Here is a 26,718-nt window from a genome sequence, read left to right as displayed (position 1 = left end):
GAACCTACGCTGGGGGAATGAGTCACAGCCCCACCCAGGGGAGCAGGCTACATGACTGCTCCACAGGACATGCTGAATATGCTTGAACTTCCTGTGTACCACATTTGAGAGACCCCTTGCAACACAGCCACCACGCACCCCTACAAATGTTGTTTTCTGGACCTACTATGAACCTGGCATTGTGCTAAACGGATGTAACAAGCCCATGTGGCTTGTCATGTATGTAACGAGAAGACTGATCCACATAAATAAGGTGGACCCTTCCTTCTAACAAGCATCCTGTTTGAGACATGACCCTCTTGCCTTGTGGCTCATATTATACCTGCAACACCCTGGAGAGGGGAGAGGAAAGTAAAGCCCACTTCTATGGGTCTGGTATTATCCTAGGCTCTGGGATTTTTCACACCAGAGCTTAGCCTCCCTGGGCTTCAATTTTCTTTTCCTTTAAGTGGGAATAACACCTACTTCCCAGCATTGTGGTGATTCAGCCCCGAAGCCAGTTCGTGGTTAGCACAGCAGTTAGTAGGCACTTGGGTAAGTTTTGTTGACTGGATCGAAGCATGATGGAGAGAGAATGTGTACGAAAATGCTTTCTAAACTGTGATGTGAGGCACCCTCAGGGATTACTATGTTATCTTCTTTCAGGGTTTGCCCCCTCTCTCCACCTGTGCCCTCCCAGACCTTGCCCTGTGCCCAGCTGCTGGCACCATCAACCCATCAAGTGAGTATTTGCATTACTGAAGTCCTACTATGAACCCAGCACTTGAGTGCTGTAGGAATATAGAGGCATAGGAGGTATGGTCTTGGCCCTCAAGAATCTTTTGGGGGCAACCAGACATATATAGGAGAACCAAGAGAAAACACATAAGTAGGTACTCGGTTGGGTGGCATAGATGTAACAGGTGGTCAGAAGAGAGGGAGGTCAGTGAGGGCAGGAGCTTTCTGGGGACCATCTATGAGGAGGGGCAGGGGGGAGAGCAGAGGAATCAAACAGCAGGAGCAAACGAGCTGGTTAGTGCCCCTCCTTTCTGATGCAGTCCATGCTTGTTACTTGTTAGTATTGATTCTGGGTGGGTGGGGGCAGTGGAATACAGGGAAAGTGCCCTGGGATAAGGAGACCCAAGTTCTAGTCCTGGGCATACCACTTACTAGCTGTGTAATCCCGAGTAAGTGCTTAACTAATGCAAGCCTCCCTTTCCTTACCAGTGTAATGGGGCCATAACATCTTTCTCATAGCTTTGTGGTAAACATTGAAATAATATATGTACAGTGCTTTTCAAAAGTGCTTTACAATTTCTTCTTCATTGCTTCTACCCTCCTATAGGGTCTGTGTGTGTGTGTGTGTGGGGGGGGGTGTCTATGTGTGTAGCACTTTGAGGTTAGGAGAGAGTTCTTTTGAGAAGACAAAGGTTTCAGTTCCACAAACATTTTCTTAGCATCCACTTTGCGCTGCTGAGGATTGAGATGAAAAAATCCAGTCTATGTCCTCAAGGACCTCATGGTCTGCTAGGAAAGAGAGATGAATAAAGAGATGCTCAGTGCACAATGAATGTGGGTGGGTACACTGAAGAGGGGATCCAGTACTCTGTGTGTGTGTGTGTGTGTGTGTTGGGGGTTGAGGGAGTCCAGGCAACTCCCACTCTTTCCAATCAGTGTAGACAGGAGGGTAGGTAGTCAAACCTCTCCCTAGCCTGGGATGTTGTTGGCGCCTCTCCTCCCCAGTCTTCAGGAATGGGGAGGAGAGACGGATAGAAGCCCCCTCCCCGCCCCTGGGCCAACCTGCCTCCCGCTAGCCGGCCGGCGCCTTACCGAGTCAGACCACTGGGAGGCTGGGGGAGCCGGGTTGGGCGAGGAGGCGAGCGAGATGGGGGAGCTCTTATTTTGACAGGGGCCTCTCCGGGCTCTGGTATGAAGGCAGAAGGAGGCAGCCAGAGAGCCCCGATGCTTATTCAGGCTGGGGAGAGGAGCCGAGTGGAGGGGCGAGCGAGGCTCCGGCAGCGCAGGGGAGCCCGGGGAGGCGGCGGCGCGCGGCGGAGCCAGTGGCCGGACATGCCCCGGACTCGGGGCCGCTGCACCACAGCCGCCGCCCGGAGCCAGCCGGCCGGACGCCGACACGCCTGGGTCCCCCGGCGCCGCGCCACCCGGGGGCTGCTACCCGGACCCTCGGCGTCCGACCAACAATAAGCGCCCAGACAGCCCCCTCCCCGCCCCGCGCCCGCCGTCCCCGCGGGCCCCGGGGAAAGTGAAAGGAGGAGGCGAAGGAAGGAAGGAAGGAAGGAAGGGAGGAGGAGCGGGAGCCCGAGCCGTGAGGTTCGGGGCCGAGACCCCAGCCCCGAGCCCCGGGCCGGGCGGGTGTGCGCGCTCTCCCGCCGCTGCCCCGCGCCCACGACCATGCTCCGCGGTTGGGAGGCAGGAACCCAGGCGCCCAGCGACCCCCGGAGACCTCCCGGGCCGGGCTGGTATTGAGACCAAGGCGTCCAGGATCAAAAGATCACCGCCTGCCCGCCCCCCTCTGCACCTCCAACTGGCGAGCAGGAGGACCCCAATCCACCCACCGACCCTGACCTGGTCATGGCGTCCAGCTCCGGCCTGGCGTGAGGACCCCCGACCCGCGTGAGGTGAGGGGTGGGCTGGGGCTGAGGGCGAAAGTCATGCCAAGGCCAGCAGAGGCGCGAGGAGGGAGATCTAGTCTGAATTGGGGAGGGGGAACCCAGTCTGTCTCTTGCCTTCTGGCACGCACCCCCAGGCTGTTTAAGGGGTGGGGGCGCCCCCAGTGTTAGTGGAGGCTACTCTCGGTCCCCCAATCAGGTTGGCAGCCCCAGAGCACAGGGAGGAGGGCTTAGGGGAAGCCAGGGGACCCTGACACCCTAGCGCAGAGAACAAGGCCGGCCTTGGGCCAGCTGGAGCAGCAACTCTGCCCTGGGGGCTTCTGGGAAATGTAGTCCCCCTCCCAGGCTCACCAACCCCTTGGGTCTCAGCACCCCAGCACTCCTCCCCTGGCTGATGGGAACCTCCAGAAGGAGGTGCATTGGGATTGGGGATTGCTGGGGCTCACCTTCTGCTCCCAAGCACTGCCTCGGAGCAGCAGGGGCTGTGACTGGAGAGTCTCCCCTGCTAAAGATTCTTAATGGTGTGGGCTTGGCTGGGAAGTGGGGCAGTCACACAGTTCCTTGGAGGTGTCCCTGCACCGCTAAGGGGAGGTGGCCCCTGCCTTGGTCCCAAGGAGCCCAGTGGGGAGGAGTGTGGGGAAGAGAAGTGAGACTTGGGGCTTCTTGCTTGGCTGGGGTATGTCTTGTCCCAGGGCTGCTGGAATTTGGTTTCAGGAGAGACTGAGGTGTACTCTGCCCTTCTTCGCCTTGGGAGCTGAGAAGGAGAGTGTCCCTCACAGTCTGGGAATCTGGAGGTGTCTCTCTGGAGCAATGAAGCCAGGATCAGCTTCTGTCTGTCTGTCCAGCTTCCTTCCTTCCGGGTTTTTCTGACACCCCCTCCTCCCTCCTCCTTCTGTCTGTCTGCTGCTTGGGGTGTGTGTCTGTGTCGGGGGGAGCCTCTGCTGCAGGGAAGAAAAGTGTTGCTCTGGGAGAGGTGAGCTGGGCATGTGACTGAGCCCTGAGAAAGGGGCTTGGAGGCCCCCTTGGTCTTTGGCCTCGGTTTCCTGTTTTACCTAGGAAAGCTGTCTTAGTGCTGTATCTGCTGTAACCCTACTGATGCCTCTGGGCAGCTCTCCGAGTGAGACCTCCATGGTGGGTGGGCTTCCATTCCCCTTATTCTCCCTCCTCCTCAGCCTCTCGAGGGAGCAGCCACTTCTTCTGGGCTAGGGCTGCCTGGCTCCTCTGCTGCCCCTCCAGCTCTGCCTTCTCTGGGTCAGGACCACGATTTCATGGCCTCAGGGGAAGAGCACTTTCAGGCCCTGTCTTTCTGGTGTCAGTTCTGAGATGCCTGCTGATAGAAGCCTCGGGACAGGGTGAGAATGAGAGAGGAAGGTGAGGGGCAGGGGGAGTCTGGTGCCAGGAAGGAAGGTGCTTCCTCCCCAAGGTGATCAGGCTCCTTGGCCTTGGAGAACCAGGCCTGAAGGGCTAGTAGCCTCTGGCCACCTCCCTCTAGAGGCTCTCTGCTTACCTGTTTTGCTCCTGAGTGGGGAGGCGTGGGGGTTAATCTTGGAAAGGGTGCTGGTGAGAGGTAGAATACCTCTAATCTTGGATCTAGAGTAACTCTTGTGCTCAGGGTAGCAGGAGCCCATGGCTGAAGATGGGTTCTAGAGATCCATATGGAGGCTCAAAAGGAGTCTCTAATTACCGGGGCTGAGGGTCCAGGTGGGAAGAGATTACAGCATCCTGGAGAAGGATCAGTGGTTCATGGACATCTAGGACTAGCACAACAGTGGTAACGTGGGACCTAGTGAACTTGCTTACTGAATTCGTGTTGAGCATCTACGACTCCGTCTGGGTAGTTCCTGCCTCCTAACTTTTGGGTCCCTGGGTTAAGCAGGAGCCCTGGGCTGGGGACTCAACTTCCATGCACAGACAGGGCAGTAGCCTTCTGGGCAGAGGCCTAGTGGGTGGCAGTGTCGACTCAGCAAGGGCTGGAATGCCTGGCACCTGCTTTAGATTAAAGGAGATGCCTGCAAAGGGGGGCTGCCTGCCTGTGGGGGGAGTGGCTGGGATGGAGCTCCGTGGAGCCCAGGAGTGGGGTAGAAGGAAAGGACCAGGGTTGCAGGCAGCAGCAGCTCTGGCAGGAGTGGAGGGAGCCAGCAGTCATCCAGCTCTGCAGCCCCTCCTCCAAGGAGTCTAAGACAGGAGCTGGGGGCACCCCCACACTGCCTCTAGCACCACAGGCTAAAGTTCTGTCCCAGCGCCCAGGGGGGCAGCTGCAGGGAGCCAGGGTGTCTGCGTGTTCAGTCTTCCCAGGACTGGAAGAGGCCTGCAAGGAGGTGGGGGGCACCACGGGGTTCTTGTTGCCTTGAGGCCCTGTGTCCTCTTCCTGGGACTCCTTGTTGCTGGCAGTGAGGCACCCCTAGAGCCTAGGCACCCATGGGTGTTGGGGAAATGGCATCCCTTCTTGTGCCAGGAATCCTGGACACTGCCCGGGTGCTGACCTGGGGGGAGGAGACAGAGGGGATGGCACCGTGGGAAAGTGGGCAGCCGTGGGAGCCAAGTGGGTACAGGCTGGGTGCCGCGGGCAGGGAGCCTCTGCCAGGCCTGCTCTCCCTGGGGTGGGGCTGGCTGTTCCAGGGACTGGCTCAACCTGTTGAGCACCTGGCTGCTCTAGCTTGGCATCTGTACCCCTGCCTGGCAGCCCTGCCAGCTGCCCACCCATAGCCACACTGTAGGGGCTGCCCCCAGGGATCTGGGGAAAGGAGGCTCTGACTGGCAAAGGGGCCAGGATGGGGATGGTAGAGGCTCCTCCAGAGAGGCTGTTTCCCCAGGTTCTGTCCTCTCCAGAGCTGGAGCTGGAGCCAGTAGGAGGGCCAGGCAGCCAGAGGCTAAGAGGGGCTGGATGAAGAAGGCCACAGCATCAGGGCTCCTGAGGTGCTTTAAGTCACTTGGATGGGCGGCCCTGAAGGCAGCCTGGAGTTACAGCCTGGAATTTCCTCTGCTGGGTGCCAGGGCCAGGCCTCCAGAGCCCCACCCCCAGCCTGGCCTGACCTCCCCTCCCTGGGAGAGAACTGCCGACTTTCCCTAGGGGTTGGGGGAGGGGCAGTAAGGGCATTCTGCTGCCCTGGGAGGAGAGAGGTGACTTCCTGGGTGCGGGGGGAGGGGGGGGGGGGGAAGGTGCTGCAATGTCTCAGTCTCCCGCAGGGCCCCCACTCTCCATGGGGAGGGGGAAGTCCTGGGTTCTCAGGGAGATGTCCCCCACCCTGCCCTGAGTATGGGGAGTCCTGGGTCCCATGGAAGATCCCTGACCCCTGCAGGCCCTTGCCGTCCTCTCATACCATCTGACCCCTTAGCTTTAGGTCCACCTTGGGGCTCTGCTAGCCAGTGGGGAAGGGGAGCCAGGATGCTCCTCTGTAGGGAAAAAGGTGGTCACCACCACCCGTGAGTGGGGGAAGTGGGCACAGGCAGGTTCCCCCTTCCTCTCAGTCCTGACGGGGAGGGTGGTCTCCCTTGCCTTCTCACCTTTCCAGTCAGGGGCAAAAGCAGAGGCATCTCATTTTTTGCCTCCTTTCCACCCCAGGCTCTCCCTGCTTGGCCCTGGGCCATCTGCCCCTCCTAACCTTGGTGTCTCTTCTAGTCCCCCTTCTCTAGGGGCTGGGACTCCCTCTGTCCAACCCCCTCCTCCAGTGGGCTGGTGGCCCCGGGCTGGTAGCCCCGCGCTGCCCTGTCTTCCCCCTCCCCCTCACTCTCCACCCCCCCCCCCCAGCCTCAACTGGGAATGGCCCTGAATCCAGCATTTCCAGCATTTCGAAACCAGGATTGTTTTGAAATCCCTGAGTACTTCTCCACCCGCCTCTGACTCCCCTCCTCCCCACTAGGCCAGAATTTAGTCCTCTCATCTGACTTCATGCTGCGCATTGCCAGGGTGTGTGTGTGTATAAGTTTGTGCGCTAGCACATGGCCATACGAATACTACTGTGAGTGTGTGTGTGTCCCAGTGTGGGTGTATCCTCTGTCTGTCAGCAGTTCTCTGTGACTGGCCGGTGTCCTTTGTATTTTCTGAGCTTTCCTGGGCCGCCTCTACAAGTTTGGGAGCCTCTAGGGGTCTTAAGGAGGCACTCTTGGGACGTTCGGGGTTATTTTTAGGAGGTATCTTGGATGCGTGTCTTTGGGACTTGTATCTGTCTCTTAGTTGCACATGTCTGGGAGTACCTCTGAGGAGTGTGTGCGCCCGGGTCGTGCCTCTTTGATGAGTATTTGTGCGTGTGTGCACACATGCGTGCTCTCTGCTTCTGTTCCCGCCTCTCTCCTTCTCCCTTGGAACATGTCTGGGGTGTGTAGTCACAGGTCTCTCTGCAGCTCCCTGGGACATGGAGTCCTTTGTCCTTTGATAGGGAGGTTTCCTGGAGTGGGGCCAAGGCTTCTGGCAGTTCTGCAGTCCTTGGAGAGAAAGTGGTGGAGTGGGGAGACTTTGGGATAAACTGTCCCCAGGGTCGGCTGTCTTCTTCTGCCCCTCATGGACACCCAGCACCTTGAGGGATCCCAACACTACCCACCAGTCCACCCTCATCTTGTCCTGATGATACAGTGGTGGCTGTCATAGGCAGGCTGAGTGCACTCTAAAGGAAAGGGCTGGGGAAAGGGAGTTCGCTCTCCACCCCTGGGGGCACTTGCTTCATTGGGAACAAGGAACAGCCAGCCACATTAGACCTGGGAGCTTGGTGGCTCATTTATGTTCAGAAATGTTGACTTCTCTAGCTAGGGGCAGACAGCAAAACAGGACAAGACACTCATATTTCCAGCCTGAGCAGAAGACACAGGGGCCTGGAATCCTAAAGGGGTGATGTACCACCCCAGAAATATGAGGCATTTGGGGTGGGGCCAGCTGCCATTGTAGCCTTGATCCTAGAAAGTCCTTGATGTTTAATCTCATTCTTTCCTTCTGCAGTTAGACGGTGTTCTACAGGAGAGGAGGTTGCTAGAGTGTTTTTGTTTTTTTGTCAAAGCAAGAGTGGTGATAGCAAAGTTATGTCTGCATGGGGTACAGGCACTGGAACCCCTGATATCTCGCTATGACTCAATTTCCCAGCCTGGGATCTCAGGCTATAATTGAATGCTTTCCTCTGGAAGCACTTGTGGCCATCAGTGAGGAAGAAAAGGGCTGGGGCAGGGGCTGTTTGTTTGAGTCAAGGGCCTGAGGAGACAGCAGCAGGAGGTGGGCAGAAGGATGAGATGTCCCTTCTACACTCCCCCCACCCATGGCCTCTGGTCCCAGGACGCGGTAGGAGGGAGGGAGGGAGGGAGGGAGGGGTAGAGGCACAGGTTGGTACAGTGCTCAGTGACCCAGCAGGGGGAGGGCCTTGGCAAGGAATTTTCAGTTTGTTTCTCAATCTCTGAGACACGCACACACACGTCACTGCAGACACCTTCAGGAGATGAGCCCAGAAAAGTCACTCAGGTGGTGGTAGGGCAGGGCGGTACCAGATGGGGCCATGTGGAACAAGCCGCATTCTGGCAGACGCCCAGGACTTACCCATTAGAACTGAAAGTTGAGCCTAACCGGAGGTCCCCTTCCCAGCTCCCCCATCCTGGGCCTGAGAGCAACACAGACTGGAGAGGGTTAAGTCTGGTTGGCAGGGACACCCCCCCCCCCACCCCCAGTGCAGTGAGAGAGAGAGGGAGGGGTGGTTAGCAGCTTGCTCTAGTTGGCGTCTCTCCCAGAATTCTTCGGAAAAGAACTCCCCTTTGACCCCCAGTACAAACTGAGCCCAGCCACCAGCCTCGCTCCCGCCTGCCTGCCTGTGGGAGCGTCCCCCAGCCCCCTTCGACTGAACTGCTAAGCTTGATTCTCCCTCCCCCTTGGCCTTCCCAACCAGGCTGCGCCCCCCAGGACTTTGCATCTTCAGGGGACAAGGGGTGTAGCCAAGGAGACCACACAGGTACATAGGACCCACACCATTCTTCTCCCTGACATAGGATAACCCTGGGGGTGGCTGGTGCTGGAAGCTGGGGTCCTCAGGCCAGGTCGTGGGAGTCATCCACCCCTTCTCTCCCTGTGGGGCCTAGCTCTGAGGGAGCTCTAGGCATCTTCCAGTGCCTTCTCCTTTCCTGCTTCCAGGATAGCGAGGGGGAGCAGTGCGGTGGGGCAGCTGGGTCAGGCCTGGCTCCCAGCCAATCCACAGAAGTCCTGGAGGGGGGGTGGTGTCCGAGTAGCTCAGAGACTTCCTGGAGCTGCAGGCTGTGTGTATGTGTGTCCGTGTTTATGTGGTGTGCGTGTTGGGGGTGGGGCTGGGGCTATGGGAGGGGCAGGGGCATAGATTGCTGGCCTGGGGCTTCTAGCTGTGACCCTCTCTCCACAGGGAACCCCCATCCCAGACCACACCCTTGAGCCTGAGCCCGACACACATTATTCCTGAGGTGAGAGGTCCGTGTGCTTGTGTGTGTCCTCTGCAGCCTCCTTGCTGATCTCTGTCTGCCATAGCCGCCTGCTTGGCTTTTTGTCTTGGGCGCCCTCCTCCTGGCTTTCTGCCCCCACTTCTCCTTTTATTCTCCTCCCCGCAAAGGATGGGGGACTAACAGCCTTACAACCTGGAACCTGGGAGAGAGTGGGGGCGGGGCAGGAAGGGTTAAAGGGCCACTCCAGTGAAAATCCCAGCCTTCTTAGCTGGATCGTTTCCCTGGGGTGGGAGGTGGGGAGCTCCTGCCCAGTCACCCCTGGAGGGCAAGGTGCGATTTCCTGGTCATCTCAAGTACTTGCTCCCCCTCGACAGGGGCTTTGGCCTCAGCTGTGGTTTCTGCCCTGGCCCCTAGACTCATGCACACACACATACACACAGGCTCTCTCCCTACTGCCACCCCCCTCCTTCCCTCCCTCCCCTCCTTCCTTACTTAGCAACAACTCCCTGAATTCACAACAAACACACCCGTATGCTCCTGGTCTGACTAGGGAAAGCTGGAGAAAGCCGAGGACAGGGAGGAGGCACTGCTCTAGACTGTCCTCAGGAGAGAGGCACTTCTAATCCCCCCACCCTCCCTGCTGGAGGCCACTACCCCTCAGGGACAGGGAGGAAGTGGTCATGCTTCCAACTCAGACAATGAAAAAAGTGGGGAGCAGTGACAGGTGTGGCTGAGGAGGTTGGGGGGCAGGGCTTGACTCCGCCCCACACTAGTGAGTCCCACTTGACCTTTGACCCCCACCTGGGGAGTAGGAGGGGCAGCAGACTCCTCTCCAGCCCTTGGGCCTCTCTCAGCAGGGGCCCTGTGCTGTTGTCATGGTAACTTGCCCTGCTCCCTCCCCTGACTCTTAGGGACCAGGATGGGTGAGGATATAACGGATTGGTCTGGGCGGGGCTGGGGGGTGCGGCCCAAGAACTTTGCTCTCAGAGCACCAACCTGGCAGGGCACCGGTGTTGAGGGGGTGGGGCATGGTGCCCTCTCTTTGATCTCGTCCCTGGGCAGGAACTATGGCCTCCTGCTAGGACATGGCACACATCAGGCCTGGAGGGAATGTGTGCGGAATGAGTGAGGGAGGCACCTCTTCTTTTGTCATAGCACAGAAGGCTGATACCAGGGTGAATCTGTCTTTTGAAATGGTTGAGAACCCAATTGCCGGAGTGTCTGGGTTCAAATCCTGACTGTTCTAATTCTGGACTGTGTGTGCCTTAGGCAAGTTATTTAACTTCCCTGTGCCTCGCTTTTCTTATCTGTAATGTGGGGATAATAAGAGTCATTTCTTATAGCGTTGTTCTGAGGTTTAAATTAGATAATGCCTGTGAAGCATCCAGGACAGCTTCATGGTACAGAGTAAAGGCTCAATAAATGTTAGAGATCCTCCTCATTATTATTAGTCATAGCTCTTCACAGGAACTGTTGACCTCCCAGGGGCTTTAGCAGGGGAAGAATTGATGGGGGTGGGAGGAGTGCGGGGGTGGGGAAAAGACTACCTTTCTAGCACTTCAGACTCCTGGATTCTAATACCCTTCCAGACTCACCTTCTTGCTGCCTAGTTTCCCTGCTGTTGGTGCTGGCTGACACCTTGATGGCAAGTTTGCCAAATAGCCATGGGCCTGGCGAGGGGCCTGGGGGACTTAGGACGGTCTCCCTTCCTATCTTCCAGCACTTCTCAGGGCTGAGTCCTCCCTCCCCCAGGCGGTTAGCTCAGATCAGCTTCAGCACCCCTCCCACCATCTCACCCCTGCTGCTCTGTTCTTTCAGCAGGCTGAACAAGACATTCTGTCCTTAAATGGCTTAAATGGCCTCCTCCTCTCCTTCCTGGCCCAAGGGGTCAGGGGCCTTCCTTGGGGAGAAAAGTGGCAGTGTGGAGCTGTGACATAGATGGCAGCTGTTAGACCTGCCTCAGGGCCCAGGGTTCCCTGATTCCCTATACTTTGCCTGGGCATTTTCCCTGAGTGTGGCAGGGCAGTGCCCAGGCCTGTGATGTGAAGCCCACATGGGCACGCTTGGCACCTGCTGCACACAGATGGGCAGGGAGGAGGCATCCTGAAGCCCAGAGGAGGAGTGGGGTCACATCAGCATCCATGGTGTCCAGAGGACACCCCCAGAATCCTTTCCTGGGCTGCCTGGGTGAGTGTGGGCAGTGCTGGAAAAAGTTCTGCTTCAGCCCTGTGTGCCCTGGGGCAGGGCAGGGAGAATGATGAGTGACAGCAGGTGAGCAGGGCTCCTAACAGCCCTGGAATGGGAGTGGGATGGTGGAAGGGCTGAGGCTTGGGCACTTCTGCGTGAGGAGCCCAGGAGTGGGCAGCAGGGAGAGGGTGCCCACAAGGAGGAGAGCTCTGCAGACAGGTGGTCTGGATCTTCTGGGGAGTGAAAGCGCAGATCTCAGGAGAAAGTTGATTCAGATGTGGCAGAAGTGCCTGGGATAACAGGGCTCCTAGTCTGAGGCCTGGGCTTGGCTAGCAGGTACCTTCTCTGCCCTGGCACCAAGAAGGGAGGGCTGGAGCACCTGGCCCTACTTACCACCTCCTTCTGGAACCCGAAGGGACCCCTCCCTTCCATGGGCCTGGCACTGAGGGCTCAGAGTTGGCCTGGGCCGTGCCCCCCTGCTGGGCTGGCCATGCCGCCTGTGCCCAGCCCCTGGGGCCTGTTCCTTGGGCAGGCTGGGGCTATTTTTGGGATCGGGCTGGGGCTCTGGGGCTGGTTTCAGATGTTCCAATGTGAACAGGAGAAAATGGGAACAGATGGCTGGAGGGTTCCAATCAGCAGGTCCTGCTGGGAGCAGGTTATTTTTAGGGCCTTATTAACCCTTTTGGGGCCAGTGGAGCCACCCTGAGAGGGATAGCCCTCTCTAGTTGAGAAGAGAACAGGTCTTCTCCCTGGACCCCTACTTTCCAGAACTGCATGTCCCATTTGTTCTTTTTCTCTCTCAGACCTTCTACTCTTTAAAGAGATTGATGGCAGGAAAGTAGGCGTCAGTTTCCTTCTACCCCAGACCCTGCAGGGAGACTGCCAAGAGGTCAGGCAGGGAGGGGTGCCTGGCGGAGGGGTGCCTGCAGGCCACCGTTGAAGGGAAACTCCCCTTCACTTGCCTCCTGGGGTTTTGAGACACAGACCTGAGGCTAAGAGGGTAAACAACCTCTCTCCAAGTGCACGCTCTGGGGTTGAGTGTATGTCGGTAAACCCAGTGATGCCCAGGGGAGTGCTAGCTGAGGGAGGAGAGCAGAGGAAGAGCCAAGTCTTTGTGCTTGATACTACTAATATCATGCCCAATGGATAGCACATTATCATCATTCTCATGGATACTCCAAAGGCACATAGCTGGACAATGCCCCCCTTTACCAAATGCCCGTGTGTTTGGGTGCCATGCAGGGAGGAAAGCAGGTGACATTATGGCCAGAGGTACTCTGTTGAGGGCTGAGTATGTCATAGGCATTCTGTTAGATAGTTTCATTAACAGTATCTCACTCTATAAATTTATCCTCATCTCGCAGGTGAGGAAACTGAGGCCTGGAGGGATGAAGGGCTGGACAAGGTCCCGTGCCTCACAAGGGGCGGGATGTGATTGGCACCTGCCTGCCCGACTGCAAACCCATTCTCATTCCACTGCCTCACTCACACACTGCCTGCCAGTGTCCCAACCCCACAGGGCGAGGCTGCCAGGGCACCAGACCTCAGGGGGCAGGTTTATGGAATGAGTGTGGGAAAGGAGGCCTGGGGGCAGGGGACCCTGCCTGTCACTGCTCTCACAATCCCCTAATCCCTTCTTGCCTGAGGGTGCCAGGACTGACACCAGAAACCCATTTGGCCTTCCTGACTTCCCTACAGGAGGATCACAGGCATATATCCTGTCTGGTCAGCCCCCACCCCCACCCCATCCTGGCCCACATGCCCCTCCTTCCTGTAGGGTCATGGCAGTCTGGATGTCAACGTGGGCAGAGCTTGAGGGCCCTCCAGGTGCTGCTGATGCCAAGAGTTTGGGCCAGGCAGGCGAGGTGAGGGGGCTGGGAGGATGTCTCCACTGCTGGCAGTACCTGGGGGAGAGAGCAGAGCTGCGGGCAGGCGGGCGTTGGGTGAGGTCCCGCCCCACGGTGCGCTGGCTGTGCCAGCAGTCTGCCCGCACTCCACTCCTCCCACAATGGCCCCATTGTTCCCAGCCGCCAGGCAGTTTGGAGGAGGTTCCTAGGCCACCCTAACCACCCCCCAAACAGGGGCCAGATTAACCCGTTGGAGGACAGAGGCCAGGTGAGGGCCCAGGGGGAGCTCCCTGCCCATTCTTCCCTTCTGGGAATCCAGGCTTGGGAAGTCACTTCTACCCACGTGTACCCAGCCACAGGGCACCTCTGGAGATTGGGGTCTCCCACAGGGTAGAAAGTAGCACCTAGACCCTTGCCCACCCCCACTGTGGTGCAGGTGCCAGGGGGCAGGAAGTGCCAGTGGGGTGGCAGGCGGAGACCAGATATATTTGGGCCGGTGGGGCTAATTCCAGCCACCACCGCCTGCCCTACTGGCTCCTGAGCTCCTTTCCTTCCTGTGAAACCAGAGCTGGGTTGGGCCTAGCTCAGGATTTCGGTGGATTTAAAGAGGCAGCACCATCCCTGCCAGCCTGGCTTCCTCTCCCCCTCCCCAGGTAGGGTCTGGGACAGAGAGAGGACTGGAAAGGTTCATGCTCCTGCCTTGCCCTGGGCTAACCCCTGGCCCTTGCTCCAGTTGGGGTGCCGGGCTTTTGGCACTCCTCTCTCCCAGAGCTTTGCGCGGGTGGGGTGGGCGGGGGTGGGCTGTGGTTTCCTGTGTTGGCTGTTTGTGCCTGGCCCAGAGTGCCCGCTGCCTGCCTGGCTTCCTGCCCTGTCTTGTTTCCTTGTGCCCCCCACCCTCTCCTCCCCTCCCCACTGTGGGAGGGAGCAGCCAGGGATTGGGCAGCACCTTTGGGAGCACCCCACTGCCAGGGGATGACCACTTCCTGAGCACTGGCCACACTGGCACTGGCTGAAGGGGCCAAGTGAGGTGACCTCAGGCTTGTCCAGGCAATGCCACTTGTCCCTTCGGCCTCCAGAAGGGACAGTGGGCACTAGAATGGGCAGAATCCCCCCCAGAAGCACCCTGTTCAAAGACCTCAGACCAGAAAGGTCTGGGGCCAGGAGTTTCCATGTCCCTGCAGAGTTGGGGTTGCCTGACATTATCCTGGGGCTGCAGGTGGGGTGGGGCTGGAAACTCCCAGACAAAAATGGTTCATTTGCATGGTCTCCTTTGTGGGGGGGGGGGTGCGGGGAGTGGGGCAAGCTGCTAGTAACCAGGGTGAGAGGGGAAGGCCCCCTGAGCCTGGAAGTCCCCACATAGAGGGTCCTACAGCAATACCTTGTTCCTTGCACAGATTTCCTGCTGGGCTATGAATCCTTGACTTCCCCACCCGGCTGAGTCACCACCACCTCAGGAAGAGGAAGTGACCTGGGTGGTAGAGGAAAGCTTCTAGGGACCAAGGAGTCCTGACACCCAGGAGAAAGGGGACCTTGTTGTCTTGGGGGCTGCATCTCCCTAAGCCAGGGGCCAAGGACCCCACCCCTGTTGCTCCCAGTAGGGCCGTGTCCTTTCAGCCATCACAGAGGATCCTAGTAGCCCATTTCCTCTCCAGAGGTGTCTGCCCAAAGTATGAGAGCACCAACCCTCCCAGGAGTTTTCGCACTCCCTCTTTTAGGTGGGTCTGAGCTAGGCAAGGAGACTGACTTGGTGGACAGGCTGGTGAACCAAGCAGAAGCTCCCAAGGTGGGGGCAGCTGCAAATAGGCAGGTTGCCACTGGTGTGGGAATGCCCATTGGACCTGTGGCAGTTCTGTGTTGAGCAAGGAGCTAGTATGCTACACCTGGAGGCCCTGGGCATCCAGGGAAACCTTGCTGGTTTCCCTCCCCCAGGCAGGGTCAGGTGCACTGTCACCCTTAGGCCACTGGCTCTCCCAACCCCAAGTTGCACGGGGAGGGCAAAAGATCTCAGGCTCTTTGTTTCTGCTGCCTCCTGGGCTCCGTTCTCACATTCTCAGGGGTATGCTCCTGGCCTTTCACTCAGGTGACTTGCACCTGCTCCCTATTTGTGAGCACATGTCACCACTCCCCACCCTACCCCCTAAGAGGGAACCACAGCGCCCTGTTCTCAGAGCACACCCCAACCCCCCCCCCCCCCCCCCCCCGCAGGGGCTCCTGGCCTGGGACTGGGAAGCCCTCTTCACTCATTGTTTGTTTAAAAACTTCACCCACGGGGAATCAGCCCTCCTGCCCCCCACCCCTTCCAGGCCTCTTCTGGGGCTGTGTGTAGAGGAGGAGGGGTCTCTGGGAGCTGGGGCCAACTCCTGAGGGGTAAAGGGGGGAGGTGTGAGATGGGAAACTCCTGACTCATCCGTGCTTGACTCAGCTTGCCCTGCGGCTGGGTGGGAGCGAGGGGGTGGAGTCCTAGAGGGGAGGGCAACTCCAAGATTCTTCTGGGGAGGAGCCTTGGCCTGACTGGGGACACTGGAGAGGAATAATTTTCCCCTTCTCAAATTATTACAGGTCCCAATATTTGAATTGTAAACATGGGAGGTAGTGGGTGACCCTTGCCCTGCCCCCCATAGGGAGGCGGCCTGTGCAGGCAAGTGGGAAGCCCACCTATCTAGTGCAGGCTTAGAGGAGCAGTCGTGACGCAGAGGGGAGGACACTACAGTGTAGAGGAAACAGGCAGGAATGGGGTCTTGGGGCTGTGGCGAACTGGCCACGTGACCCAGGGCAAATCACCTTCTTTTCCCAGACCTCAGTTTCCTCATTGTGAAATGGGGAGAAGAATACTTTCCGGGTAGGTGGCAGGTAGTTTTGAGGATCAATGGGGTGGGGAGGGGGTGAGCCTAAGACCCAAGTCAGCCAGAGGCCTGGCCCGGCCGCCTGCAGCCCTTCCCCGCCTCAGCTCTAACCGATTGTGATGCAGAGATGGGGGCTGGCAGCCGGCTGCTTCCCAGCCAGGCCCTGGACTTTGGAACCTTCCCCTGAGGAGCCTCCCTCCCCAGAGACAGAGCTGGAGCAGGGAAGGCCAATGTGCCGCGGGCTGAAGTTAGGGTTAGACTCCCGCAGGGTCACGGCTGGGGGCCCCTTCACCCCCACGTCCCAGCCCAGCCTGCAGCAGCCCGGCAGGGAGCAGCGGGAGTGTGCGCTAGTGTCTGGCTGGCCCTGTCACCGGGACAAGGCTCTCGGTCCAAGACTCCTCCGCTCCTCCACCCCTTACCGGGATCGGCTGGGGGGTGGCAGGGCAGGGGGCGGCTGGGTGAGGCTTCTGTGTTTGTGTGAGTCTGTTTGTTGGTGGTGTATCTATGGCCCTGTGTGTTTCTCTGTGACTACCAGGCTCAACTTTCTATGGCTCCCTTGTGCCCGGGCCTCAGTCTTTTCGTCTGTTCAATGAGCCGGCGCGCTCGCCCTCTGCCCCGGCAGCCCGGTGTGCGCGGGTGCCCCGGGCTGTTTCCGCCGCTCCTGCCCCGGCCAGCGCACCTCCGGGGGCCGCCGGGAGCGCGCCTCCAGGGTCCTGGGCTCCGTGCGTGTCTTTGTCTCCCCGTCCACGTGTGAGCTGTGAGTGTGTGAGACTCAGAGTTCGGGCGCTGGGCCCCGAGCCCGGCGCGCCCGGCCCCTCGCGCCCGCCGCGGCGTGTCCGTCGGGCGGCGCGTGCGGCCGCCGGCTCCCGCTCCCCGCCTGCCGCTCCCTGGCTAGCTCGCTCGCTCGCTCGCTCGCTCTGCCTCTCCGCTCGGGCGCTGCCGGAGGGGGCGGGGGTGGGGTGCGGGGCGGGGGAGGGGAGGCTCCTGCATTCTTGCGGTCGGGGAGGAATCCGAGCCAGCGTTACTGGTCTCCAGAAGAGCCCAGCTGCAGCCCCGGGGCCCCGCCAGGCCTCTCGCTGCCCGCCCGGGCCTGCTGGGATGGGCACGGGCTAGGCCTCGAGCCGGGGGCGGGGCGGGGCACGGCCCCCACCGCGGCCTCCTCCACGCGGGGGGCGCCCCGGGCGGGGCGGCGCGCAGCGCTGGGAGCGGGGCGTGAGGGGTTCCCCACCCCGAGTGAGGGGCGTGCCTGGGAGCGGGAGTCCCCCGGGGGGCCAGAGCAGACCTCACGGCCGCCCCACGCGGGCACCTTTGCAACTATCCTTTTAGTGAACTCTGCTTCTGCGGCCCGGGGGCCTTGCTAGAGACCGCAGGCTCCCTGAGGGTAAGGTGCGGGAGGGATGGGGACAGGAACGGCCTCTCGGATGAGACCCCACCTAGTAGTCCTTCCTTTCCATTCCCACCCTACCCTATCCAGTTCCCTAGTCCCAGGGCTGTCGGGTCCTCCCTTCTCCCCTCCCCTTCCTACACCCCCTCCCCAAGTCACAAGTTTTCTCTTTGGGGCTTGTTGCTGCAGTCCGTGCTCCAGTACCGAGTACCTGGCTGGGCCCTGGGCACGCACAGGGGCCGTAGCCCCACTGTGTGTGGGAGCCATGAGGATCCTGGCTAACAAGACAAGGTGTGTGGGTGTCGTGGAGGGCGGGATGTGTGTGTGTGGAGTGTGGGGAAGGGAAGGGCCCAGTGGTGATAGGGCTGAGCTGTGCTGGCTTGGAGAGTGAGCTGCCCTGGGCACCTGGCTTCCAGGCCACTGGTGGCTAAAGGGGTGTCAGAATGGGAAGGCCTGCCCCAAGCAGGAGCCCACAGCCTTAGTGCCTGGGGACAGAGGAATGGCAACCAGCTATGCCTGCTGTTCTAGTCCCTTCTAGCCCTTTCCTCTTAAAAATGGCTTGAGCAGATCCCCACCCACCTCACTGTCGGCCCTCTGTCAGGCCCACCGTTGGGCACACTGAGGCCCTCTGGCCTCAGTCTAGCTGAGGGTGGGCCCTAGAAGGAGGGGCGGTGCCTGCCTCCCTCCCCTTCCCCAGGAGAAGCCGGCAGACAGGGCCAGGCGGCAGCAGCAGGACAGCAGAGCTGAAATAAATCTGAGCTGGTGTGGAATGAGGGGGGATAAATATCCTCTCCCGTGATGTGATCTTTCCAGCGGCTATTAATAGGTCTCCGGGGAGGGGGAGGTGGTGGGGGGAGCAGGCTGGAGCTTAAAGGGCCCGCAGCCTAGGCTGCAGGAATCCTTGGCTTGGAGCTGCACTCCAGTTTGTTCCACACACCACTCGCCTCCCCCCCTTCCTCCTGCTCCTGCCTGCCCGCCAGGCCTGCCGGTGGACCCTCTCCAGGCTTTCCCCTCCTGCTCTTGGAGCTGTCTGGACTAGTGGGTACCACTCTCTGATGTGCTTTTCCCCACTTCCCCAAGGGAATGGGGCTGGGGCATGAGCAGTGACCCTCAGGTCCTGTGCCCCTTCCCTGCTGGTGTTGGAACACGTGAAAGTTGAGGTTGGGGACCTTGGAAGGAGTTTGAAGAGAGCAAACCTTAGCAGAGAGGATGCTTAAGTGTTGGTCAGGTGCTAGCAGAGAAGGGTTGCCATGGAGGCTTGAAGTCTGAAGGATGCTGGGCCTGGGGGCGGGGTGGATTCTGCCACTGCAAGGCCCCTGATTTTCATTTGAGTTGTGGGGGCCGGGGAGTGGAGGGGGTTGCCCCATCTTCACTCCCCAAGGTAGAGCATCAGCTCTTGTCTGAGGAGCCATAGAGGGAGGTAGGGAATAGCTGGTGGTCTTAAGATGCCACTCAGCCCCTACCTCCCCCACCATTAGGTGAAGCAGAACAGGGCAGTTAAAATCCAGGCCTACTAAACCCCTAGCAAGGTTAACTTTTCATGTCTCTTCCACCTTCTCCCAGGTTACCCCACCCCAGGAGGAGAGAAGCTCCAGGGAGCCCGCCGCTGTCCCCCCGCGGCCACTGCCCCCCTGCCCCAGCCAAGCCAATGCACCCAGAAAATAAGTTGACCAATCATGGCAAGACAGGGAATGGCGGGGCCCAATCCCAGCACCAGAATGTGAACCAAGGACCCACCTGCAACCTGGGCTCGAAGGGCGTGGGGGCGGGGAACCATGGGGCCAAGGCCAACCAGATCTCACCTAGCAACTCAAGTCTGAAGAACCCCCAGGCAGGGGTGCCCCCTTTCAGCTCGCTCAAGGGCAAAGTGAAGAGGGAGCGGAGCGTGTCTGTGGACTCTGGAGAGCAGCGAGAGGCTGGGACCCCATCCCTGGATTCAGAGGCCAAAGGTACTCATGCCCTGATCCCCACGACCCCAGCATCTTCCACAATCCAAAGCCCAAAACTGCTGAGAGACCATCTTTCTGCCCACCTCGCCTAATCCTCCTCCCCTGCTCCTCTCCAGCATTTATGCAGGAGCACCTTTCTCTTACTTCCTTTCTATCCACCAACCTGGTCATTCTCTCAAGATTGGGGTTGCCCAGGGTAGAGATTTCTCATCCTTAGGTGCCACCCATGGAAGGGCCACACAGAGTGATGGGGCTTATGGTCAGTCTCCTTCCTCTCCTGCTTTCCCACCAGAGCCCCCAGGGAGAGGGAGGTGCTCTAGGTGAGGAGCAGACCCGCTCACCTCCCAGGAACCTCCGGGTATCCCAGCTGGTGGGAGCTGTTGAGCAGGCACTGGGGCCTGGAAGAGTAGCAGCGGCTTCCCCCTCCCCCCCCCCCAGCCCTAATTAGAACCAGTTGTGGTTGGGGATTATGCTGTGCTTGGTGCTGGGTGGGGGAGGGGAAACAGGCAGCAGGGCTATAGAGAGAAATCAGAAACAAATGGTGGTGTGGTGGGGACCAAAGGCTGGCAAAGTGCCCACCATGGCCTGGGCAATGCCCTCTGGGATGGGCATCTGGGAGAATGGTCCTGGGAGGGACCCTGCGTGTGTGAGGACAGGGCCTCTGGATACTCACTCTGACCCCTGCCTGCCTCCGTCCTGCCTGGGCAGAGGTGGCACCCCGGAGCAAGCGGCGTTGTGTGCTGGAGCGGAAGCAGCCATACAGTGGGGACGAATGGTGCTCAGGACCAGACAGCGAGGAGGACGACAAGCCCATTGGGGCCACCCACAGTGAGTGCTCACCGATGCCAGGATGCTGTGGCCCATGGTGCTCCCAGGGGATGGCTGCCCTGAGGGAGCCTCCCACTCCTTACCTAGGGCTTTGGAAGGCTGGGGGCAAGGAGCAAGGTCAAGAGCCCAGGCTCCTTCTCTCCCAGCCCATCTCTCAGACTCAGTCCCTCCCTGCACTGTGACAGCCCAGCCCCTGCCTTCCAGGTGCTCAGTGTCCCCCCATCCCCCTCTCCCTAGGGACCCAGGTGGGCTGGGTGAACCTCAGGTGGCCTCTCCTGGCCACACCAGCTTCACCTCCTCCCATGAATTCCTGGCCTATGCTGCCACCTACTGGTCAGTGGAGGGAGGGCAGCAAGGATCTAGCATCACTGGGAGCCGGACAGTTGGCTCTGCCTTGCAAAAATGTGCTAAGCCTGGGTGTGAACTGACGCTGGCTGTCTCTGGTGCCCTTCCCCTAACCTGTAATTGACTCGTGGCAAGTGCATGGAGTGTGTCACCAGGATGAGGAGTGGGTATGGGTGGACACCCTCTGCTCTCATCATGATCAGCGTGCATGTAGGCCTCATGCAAGTGATGGGGGAGAACCAGATATGCATCTGCCCTTGGGAAGCCCATACAAATTTATTTGGTGCTTTCTCTCAAAGCTTACATGTGTCTTGGGGGAGAAACAACTTAATGCATAAGAAACTAGTCAGAGAATGTTGAACTAGGAACTTCTTGAAGCCAGGGACCATAGAAAGAAGGAAGAAAAAACTACGCTGGCTAGTTTGCTGCTTTGTTTTATTTAATCCTTACCCCAGCCCTGTGAGGTAGGTGTTATTGTGGTGCCCATTGCAGAGGAGGAAACAGACTCAGCAGGTGTTTGTGGAATGAGTGGACCGTGTCTGTGGAGGTGGTGCATGGGACCAAATACCAAAGCTTCTGCAGCTGGCTGGGACTTCAAACGTCATCTGGTCCTAGGTTCCCCCCAGGAGACTGACTGGTGGTCCACCAGCCCCTGGCTGAACCCTTCAGTGATAGATGGGGATGGTCACTGCCTCCTAGGACAGACTCTCCCCCCCTCCAATTCACTTTTATAACATGAGGCTGCGCCATTGTAGAAATATTGGAAGACATGGAGAACTACAAAGAAGAAATTGCTGGGGCTGGCCTGGTGGCACAGCGGTTAAGTGCGCATGTTCTGCTTCGGTGGCCTGGGGTTCGCCAGTTCGGATCCTGGGTGCAGACGTGGCACCACTTGGCACACCATGCTGTGGTAGGCGTCCCGCATATAAAGTAGAGGAAGATGGGCATGGATGTTAGCTCAGGGCCAGGCTTCCTCAGCAAAAAGAGGAGGATTGGCAGCAGTTAGCTCAGGGCTAATCTTCCTCAAAAAAAAAGAAGAATTTGCTAACCTCCTATACTCAATGCCGAGGCAATCATTGTGATTATTTTAATTGTTCTACCGTTAGATTCTCAAAGACTTCTTAATGTGGGCAGGATAATAGAGGTGAAGAGCACAGACTCTGCAGTCAGACCACCTTGGTTTATGTCCTGAGTCCTCTGCTTATTATTTGTGTAAATTTGGGGAAGAACCTCAGTTTCCGCATCTATAAAAGTAATATTTACCTCATAGGGTTGGTGTGAGGAGTAAATGAATTGCCACATGTAACATACTTAGGACAGTACGTTAGCTTTTATTATTGTTCTTATTGTACTAGAAAGTTCCTTATTGGAATAAAATGTGCCTCCCTCCCCATAACTTGTCCCCAGGAGTCCTAGCTCTGTGTGCGCCTTCCTTTTCCCAAGGGCAGCCCTCACACACTGAGGTTAGCTCTCAAGTCCCCCTCAAACTTTTGGGTCTGTTATTCTATGTAAAATTGGAGAGACAAGGGCCAGAGCAGGGCCACTAGGAAGTAGGATTGTCAGAGGAGATTTATCCGAGGAGGGCAGCCTCACGCTGGGTCCCGGGGGGATGGTGGCCGCTGCCCTGGCTCAAAGGAGGCAACCTCAGGCGGTTCACCTACTACGAACTGAGAGTGCTGGCACCCACTGTCTGCAGGCCAGGCACTTAGACTTGGTTTTCCTGGCATGGGAATGGGTCAACCCACTCCCCTAGACCCAACAATGACCAACTGCAGCTCTTTGCTAGGCTAGGTCTTAGAGTCAGGCTTGTGACTGTGGAACAAAACTTCTCTTGGTGCTAAGGGTGGCCAGTCTTCCCTGGGAGTGACCCCAGTTTGTCAGCCTTTTCTAACTCTCTCTGTTTTCCAAACAATTTTTTAGTTTGTGACCTGGTTCTCAACTTTCTGTATAAGTAGATTTCTCTGACCTGCCCCCTTGCAGAGCAGGAGTTAGTGTTTCCATTTTACAGGTAGAAGAACTGAGGCTTAGAAGGACAACGTGTCTTATTCATAAGGTCGCCAAGTCAGTCAGTGGTGGGGCTAGAATGAAAGCCACTCAGTGTTTGAATCGTCGATTTGTGCAGCCTCTTTGCCTTCTCCCTTTACCTGGTCAATGTGCGTCTGCACGTACACACACACACTCACACGCACACACAGACCATAGCGGGAGGGGTCAGAGCAGGGCTAAGAGCAGGGCTTTGCAGTCCCTGCCTGGGTTCAAAGACTGGCTCTGCGCTGACAGGCTGTGACACCTTGGGTGAGTAACTTCATCCCTCCAAGGATCGGTTTCCTCCTCTGTAAGGTGGAGTGTGTGACACCTTCCTCCCAGGGATGTGGTGATCAGATGCAATCGCATCTATAAGTGTCCATCAGAATGCTGGGCGCATGGGAGCCTGGTTTGTCTGGGTCACATTTTCCCTCTCCCTCCTCTCCACGTAGTTACCATGATTTCCATCCTGGTTAGAGACTGGTCTAGGGCAAGTAAGTGTGGAAACCACACTAGTGAAAACACCAGATTGTGGCAATGGGTGACCCTGTGGGCATGAGCTATAAAACAGTGAGTCTCTGTGTCCCTGGGCATCTCTGGAGGGGGCAGTGGGGGGGCGGGGCAGCTGCTTACCCACTTTCTCTCCCCTCTCTCACGCAGATTGTAATGTAGCAGACCCAGCCATGGCGGCCCCACAGCTGGGTCCCAGCCAAGCCGCCCAACTGCCCCTCAGTGAGAGCAGTGCACCAGGCCCCCCGCATGGGCCCCCTCCAGGCCTTCGGTCTGATGCCCCCGGAGGTGGGGGCGGGGGTGTCCCTGGAAAGCCTCCCTCACAGTTTGTGTACGTCTTCACCACCCACCTGGCCAACACGTAAGTGCCTCAGGGGAGGTCAATCCTGCTCGTCTACCCAGCATCCCTCAGCCTGGGGGCCTGAGTGAGCGTGTGTAGGGGGGCCAGGGTTGGGTTGCATTGGATGAGGGCAAGGGCTCCCTCCTGCCCACCTCTCTGAGCTGTTTGTGCCCAATCCTCCGGTGCAGGGCCGCAGAGGCAGTGCTGCAGGGCCGGGCCGATTCCATCCTTGCCTACCATCAGCAGAACGTGCCCCGGGCCAAGCTTGACCAGGTGAGTGTGGAGCCTGGCCCAGGTCTGGCGCCTCTGTGAATAGCCGAATTGGCTGATGCATCCCCTTACCTGTCTCACTCTGCCTTTGTTCTCTTGCAGGCCCCGAAAGTGCCACCCACCCCAGAACCGCTACCCCTGAGCACACCGTCAGCAGGCACCCCGCAGTCCCAGCCGCCTACTCTGCCGCCACCACCACCCCCAGCCCCTGGCAGTGCCCCACCTGCTCTGCCTTCAGAGGGGCCTCCTGAGGACACCAATCAGGACCTGACGCCTAACTCAGTGGGAGCTGCCAGCACGGGTGGTGGGACAGCGGGCACCCACCCTAACACCCCTACGGCTGCCACCACCAACAACCCACTGCCTCCTGGAGGAGACCCCAGCAGTGCCCCTGGCCCTGCCCTGCTAGGGGAGACAGCTCCCTCAGGAAATGGGCAGCGGAGCCTCGTGGGCTCTGAGGGCCTGTCTAAGGAGCAGCTGGAGCATCGGGAGCGTTCCCTCCAGACCCTGCGAGACATCGAGCGGCTGTTGCTCCGCAGCGGGGAGACCGAGCCCTTCCTCAAGGGGCCCCCGGGAGGAGCAGGTGAGGGGGGACCACCAGCACAAGCCCCTCCTGCCCCCCAGCAGCCACCTGTGGCCCCTCCCGGTGGGCTGAAGAAGTACGAAGAGCCCTTGCAGTCCATGATTTCGCAGACACAGAGCCTAGGGGGTCCCCCGCTGGAGCATGAAGTGCCTGGGCACCCCCCAGGTGGGGACATGGGACAGCAGATGAACCTGATGATGCAGAGGCTGGGCCAGGACAGCCTGACGCCTGAGCAAGTGGCCTGGCGCAAGCTGCAGGAAGAGTACTACGAGGAGAAACGGCGGAAGGAGGAGCAGATTGGGCTGCACGGGGGCCGCCCTCTGCAGGACATGATGGGCATGGGGGGCATGATGGTGAGGGGGCCGCCCCCTCCCTACCACAGCAAGCCTGGGGATCAGTGGCCACCTGGAATGGGTGCACAGCTGCGGGGGCCCATGGATGTCCAAGATCCCATGCAGCTCCGGGGCGGACCTCCCTTCCCTGGCCCTCGTTTCCCAGGCAACCAGATGCAACGGGTACCTGGGTTTGGAGGCATGCAGGGTATGCCCATGGAGGTGCCCATGAATACCATGCAAAGGCCTGTGAGGCCGGGCATGGGCTGGACTGAAGATTTGCCCCCCATGGGGGGGCCTAGCAATTTTGCCCAGAATGCTGTGCCCTACCCAGGTGGGCAGGGTGAAGCAGAGCGATTCATGACTCCTCGGGTTCGAGAGGAGCTGCTGCGGCACCAGCTGCTGGAAAAGCGGTCGATGGGCATGCAGCGCCCCCTGGGCATGGCAGGCAGTGGCCTGGGGCAGGGCATGGAGATGGAGCGGATGATGCAGGCGCACCGGCAGATGGATCCGGCCATGTTCCCCGGGCAGATGGCTGGTGGCGAGGGCCTGGCGGGCACTCCCATGGGCATGGAGTTCGGTGGAGGTCGGGGCCTTCTAAGTCCCCCCATGGGGCAGTCTGGGCTGAGGGAGGTGGACCCACCCATGGGGCCAGGCAACCTCAACATGAACATGAATGTGAACATGAACATGAACATGAACCTGAATGTGCAGATGACCCCGCAGCAGCAGATGCTGATGTCACAGAAGATGCGAGGCCCTGGGGACATGATGGGGCCACAGGGCCTCAGTCCTGAGGAGATGGCCCGGGTGCGGGCCCAGAACAGCAGTGGCATGATGGGTGGCCCGCAGAAGATGCTTATGCCTTCACAGTTTCCTAACCAGGGCCAGCAGGGATTCTCTGGGGGCCAGGGACCCTACCAAGCCATGCCCCAGGACATGGGCAATACCCAAGACATGTTCAGCCCTGACCAGAGCTCAATGCCCATGGGCAATGTGGGCACCACTCGGCTCAGCCACATGCCTCTGCCTCCTGCATCCAATCCTCCTCCCGGGTCTGTGCATTCAGCCCCAAACCGGGGGCTGGGCAGACGGCCTTCAGACCTCACCATCAGTATTAATCAGATGGGCTCGCCAGGCATGGGGCATCTGAAATCGCCCACCCTTAGCCAGGTGCACTCACCCCTGGTCACCTCGCCCTCCGCCAACCTCAAGTCACCCCAGACTCCCTCACAGATGGTGCCCTTGCCTTCGGCCAACCCGCCAGGACCTCTCAAGTCGCCCCAGGTCCTCAGCTCCTCCCTCAGTGTCCGTTCACCCACTGGCTCACCCAGCAGGCTCAAGTCTCCCTCCATGGCGGTGCCTTCTCCAGGTTGGGTTGCCTCACCCAAGACAGCCATGCCCAGCCCTGGGGTCCCCCAGAACAAGCAGCCGCCTCTCAACATGAACTCTTCCACCACCCTGGGCAGTATGGAACAGAGTGAGTCAGCTGGGCCGGGCAAGGGGGCATTGGACTGGGGCATTGGGAGCCTCCCAGGTTGGTGTCTTCATGCTGGGGCAGGGGCATGAGTTAAGGCATCACAGTACCAGGACCCAGAGGTGGCTGGCTCTGCTTGAGGGGCAGATGTTGGCAGCTGTGAGTGGGCTCTCACGGGACACCATGTTAATCTCAGACGCATTTTAAGGGGGTCATACTTGGGATCTCCGCACTGCCTGGGGCACTGAGGTTGCAGGAGTTGCTTGCAGATGGGTGGGCTGTAGTGTTAATGAGGGACCTGTGTTGAGTAGGACATCTCAGTAGAGGTCTGCCTGGAAGAGTCAGGTGGAGATCTGGGAGGTGACTTTTTCTAAACCCCCAATGTGAGCAGCCAATTCATCTTCCCCTCCCAGTCACCCTCTGCTTTTTCTGTCTCCCCCCTTCTGTAGGTGCCCTCCCGCCTAGCGGCCCCCGGAGCAGCAACTCAGCGCCTCCCGCCAACCCTCCCAGTGGCCTCATGAACCCCAGCCTGCCATTCACTTCCTCCCCAGACCCCACGCCTTCCCAGAACCCCCTGTCACTGATGATGTCCCAGATGTCCAAGTATGCCATGCCCAGCTCCACCCCACTCTACCACAATGCCATCAAGACCATCGCCACCTCAGATGACGAGCTGCTGCCCGACCGGCCCCTGCTACCCCCGCCACCACCACCGCAGGGCTCTGGGCCAGGTGCGAGGACAGGAAGGGGGCCACAGGGAGAAGAGCTGATGTGGGCATTGGGAATGGGAAGAGTTGCCATGGCCAGCAAT

General features: G+C 59.0%; 1 protein-coding gene across 7 annotated transcripts in view; it reads left to right on the top strand.

Annotated features, from left to right (window-relative positions):
* The first annotated feature begins 2,076 nt into the window (after positions 1–2,076).
* Positions 2,077–26,718, top strand: part of BCL9L (BCL9 like) — a 28,349-nt gene continuing 3,707 nt past the window's right edge. The window contains exons 1-10 of one of the 7 annotated variants that reach the window (XM_070623236.1): positions 2,489–2,618; positions 8,468–8,530; positions 8,951–9,008; positions 17,438–17,539; positions 18,812–19,197; positions 19,906–20,025; positions 23,056–23,266; positions 23,434–23,518; positions 23,618–25,910; positions 26,357–26,638. In XM_070623236.1, coding sequence (XP_070479337.1) covers positions 17,514–17,539; positions 18,812–19,197; positions 19,906–20,025; positions 23,056–23,266; positions 23,434–23,518; positions 23,618–25,910; positions 26,357–26,638 — 3,403 coding nt within the window. In that variant the 5' untranslated portion in view covers positions 2,489–2,618; positions 8,468–8,530; positions 8,951–9,008; positions 17,438–17,513. Of the gene's footprint in view, positions 2,619–8,467; positions 8,531–8,950; positions 9,016–17,095; positions 17,246–17,437; positions 17,540–18,811; positions 19,198–19,905; positions 20,026–23,055; positions 23,267–23,433; positions 23,519–23,617; positions 25,911–26,356; positions 26,639–26,718 lie in introns of those variants that run through there. The other 6 variants (XM_008513436.2, XM_070623238.1, XM_008513438.2 and 3 more) reach the window with 6 other exon arrangements.

Source organism: Equus przewalskii, chromosome 6 (genome assembly GCF_037783145.1).
Source record: "Equus przewalskii isolate Varuska chromosome 6, EquPr2, whole genome shotgun sequence".
In the NCBI taxonomy this organism is placed as follows: Eukaryota; Metazoa; Chordata; class Mammalia; order Perissodactyla; family Equidae; genus Equus; species Equus przewalskii.
Note: the sequence above shows the minus strand (reverse complement) of the source record. Positions and strands in the feature narration are given on the sequence as shown.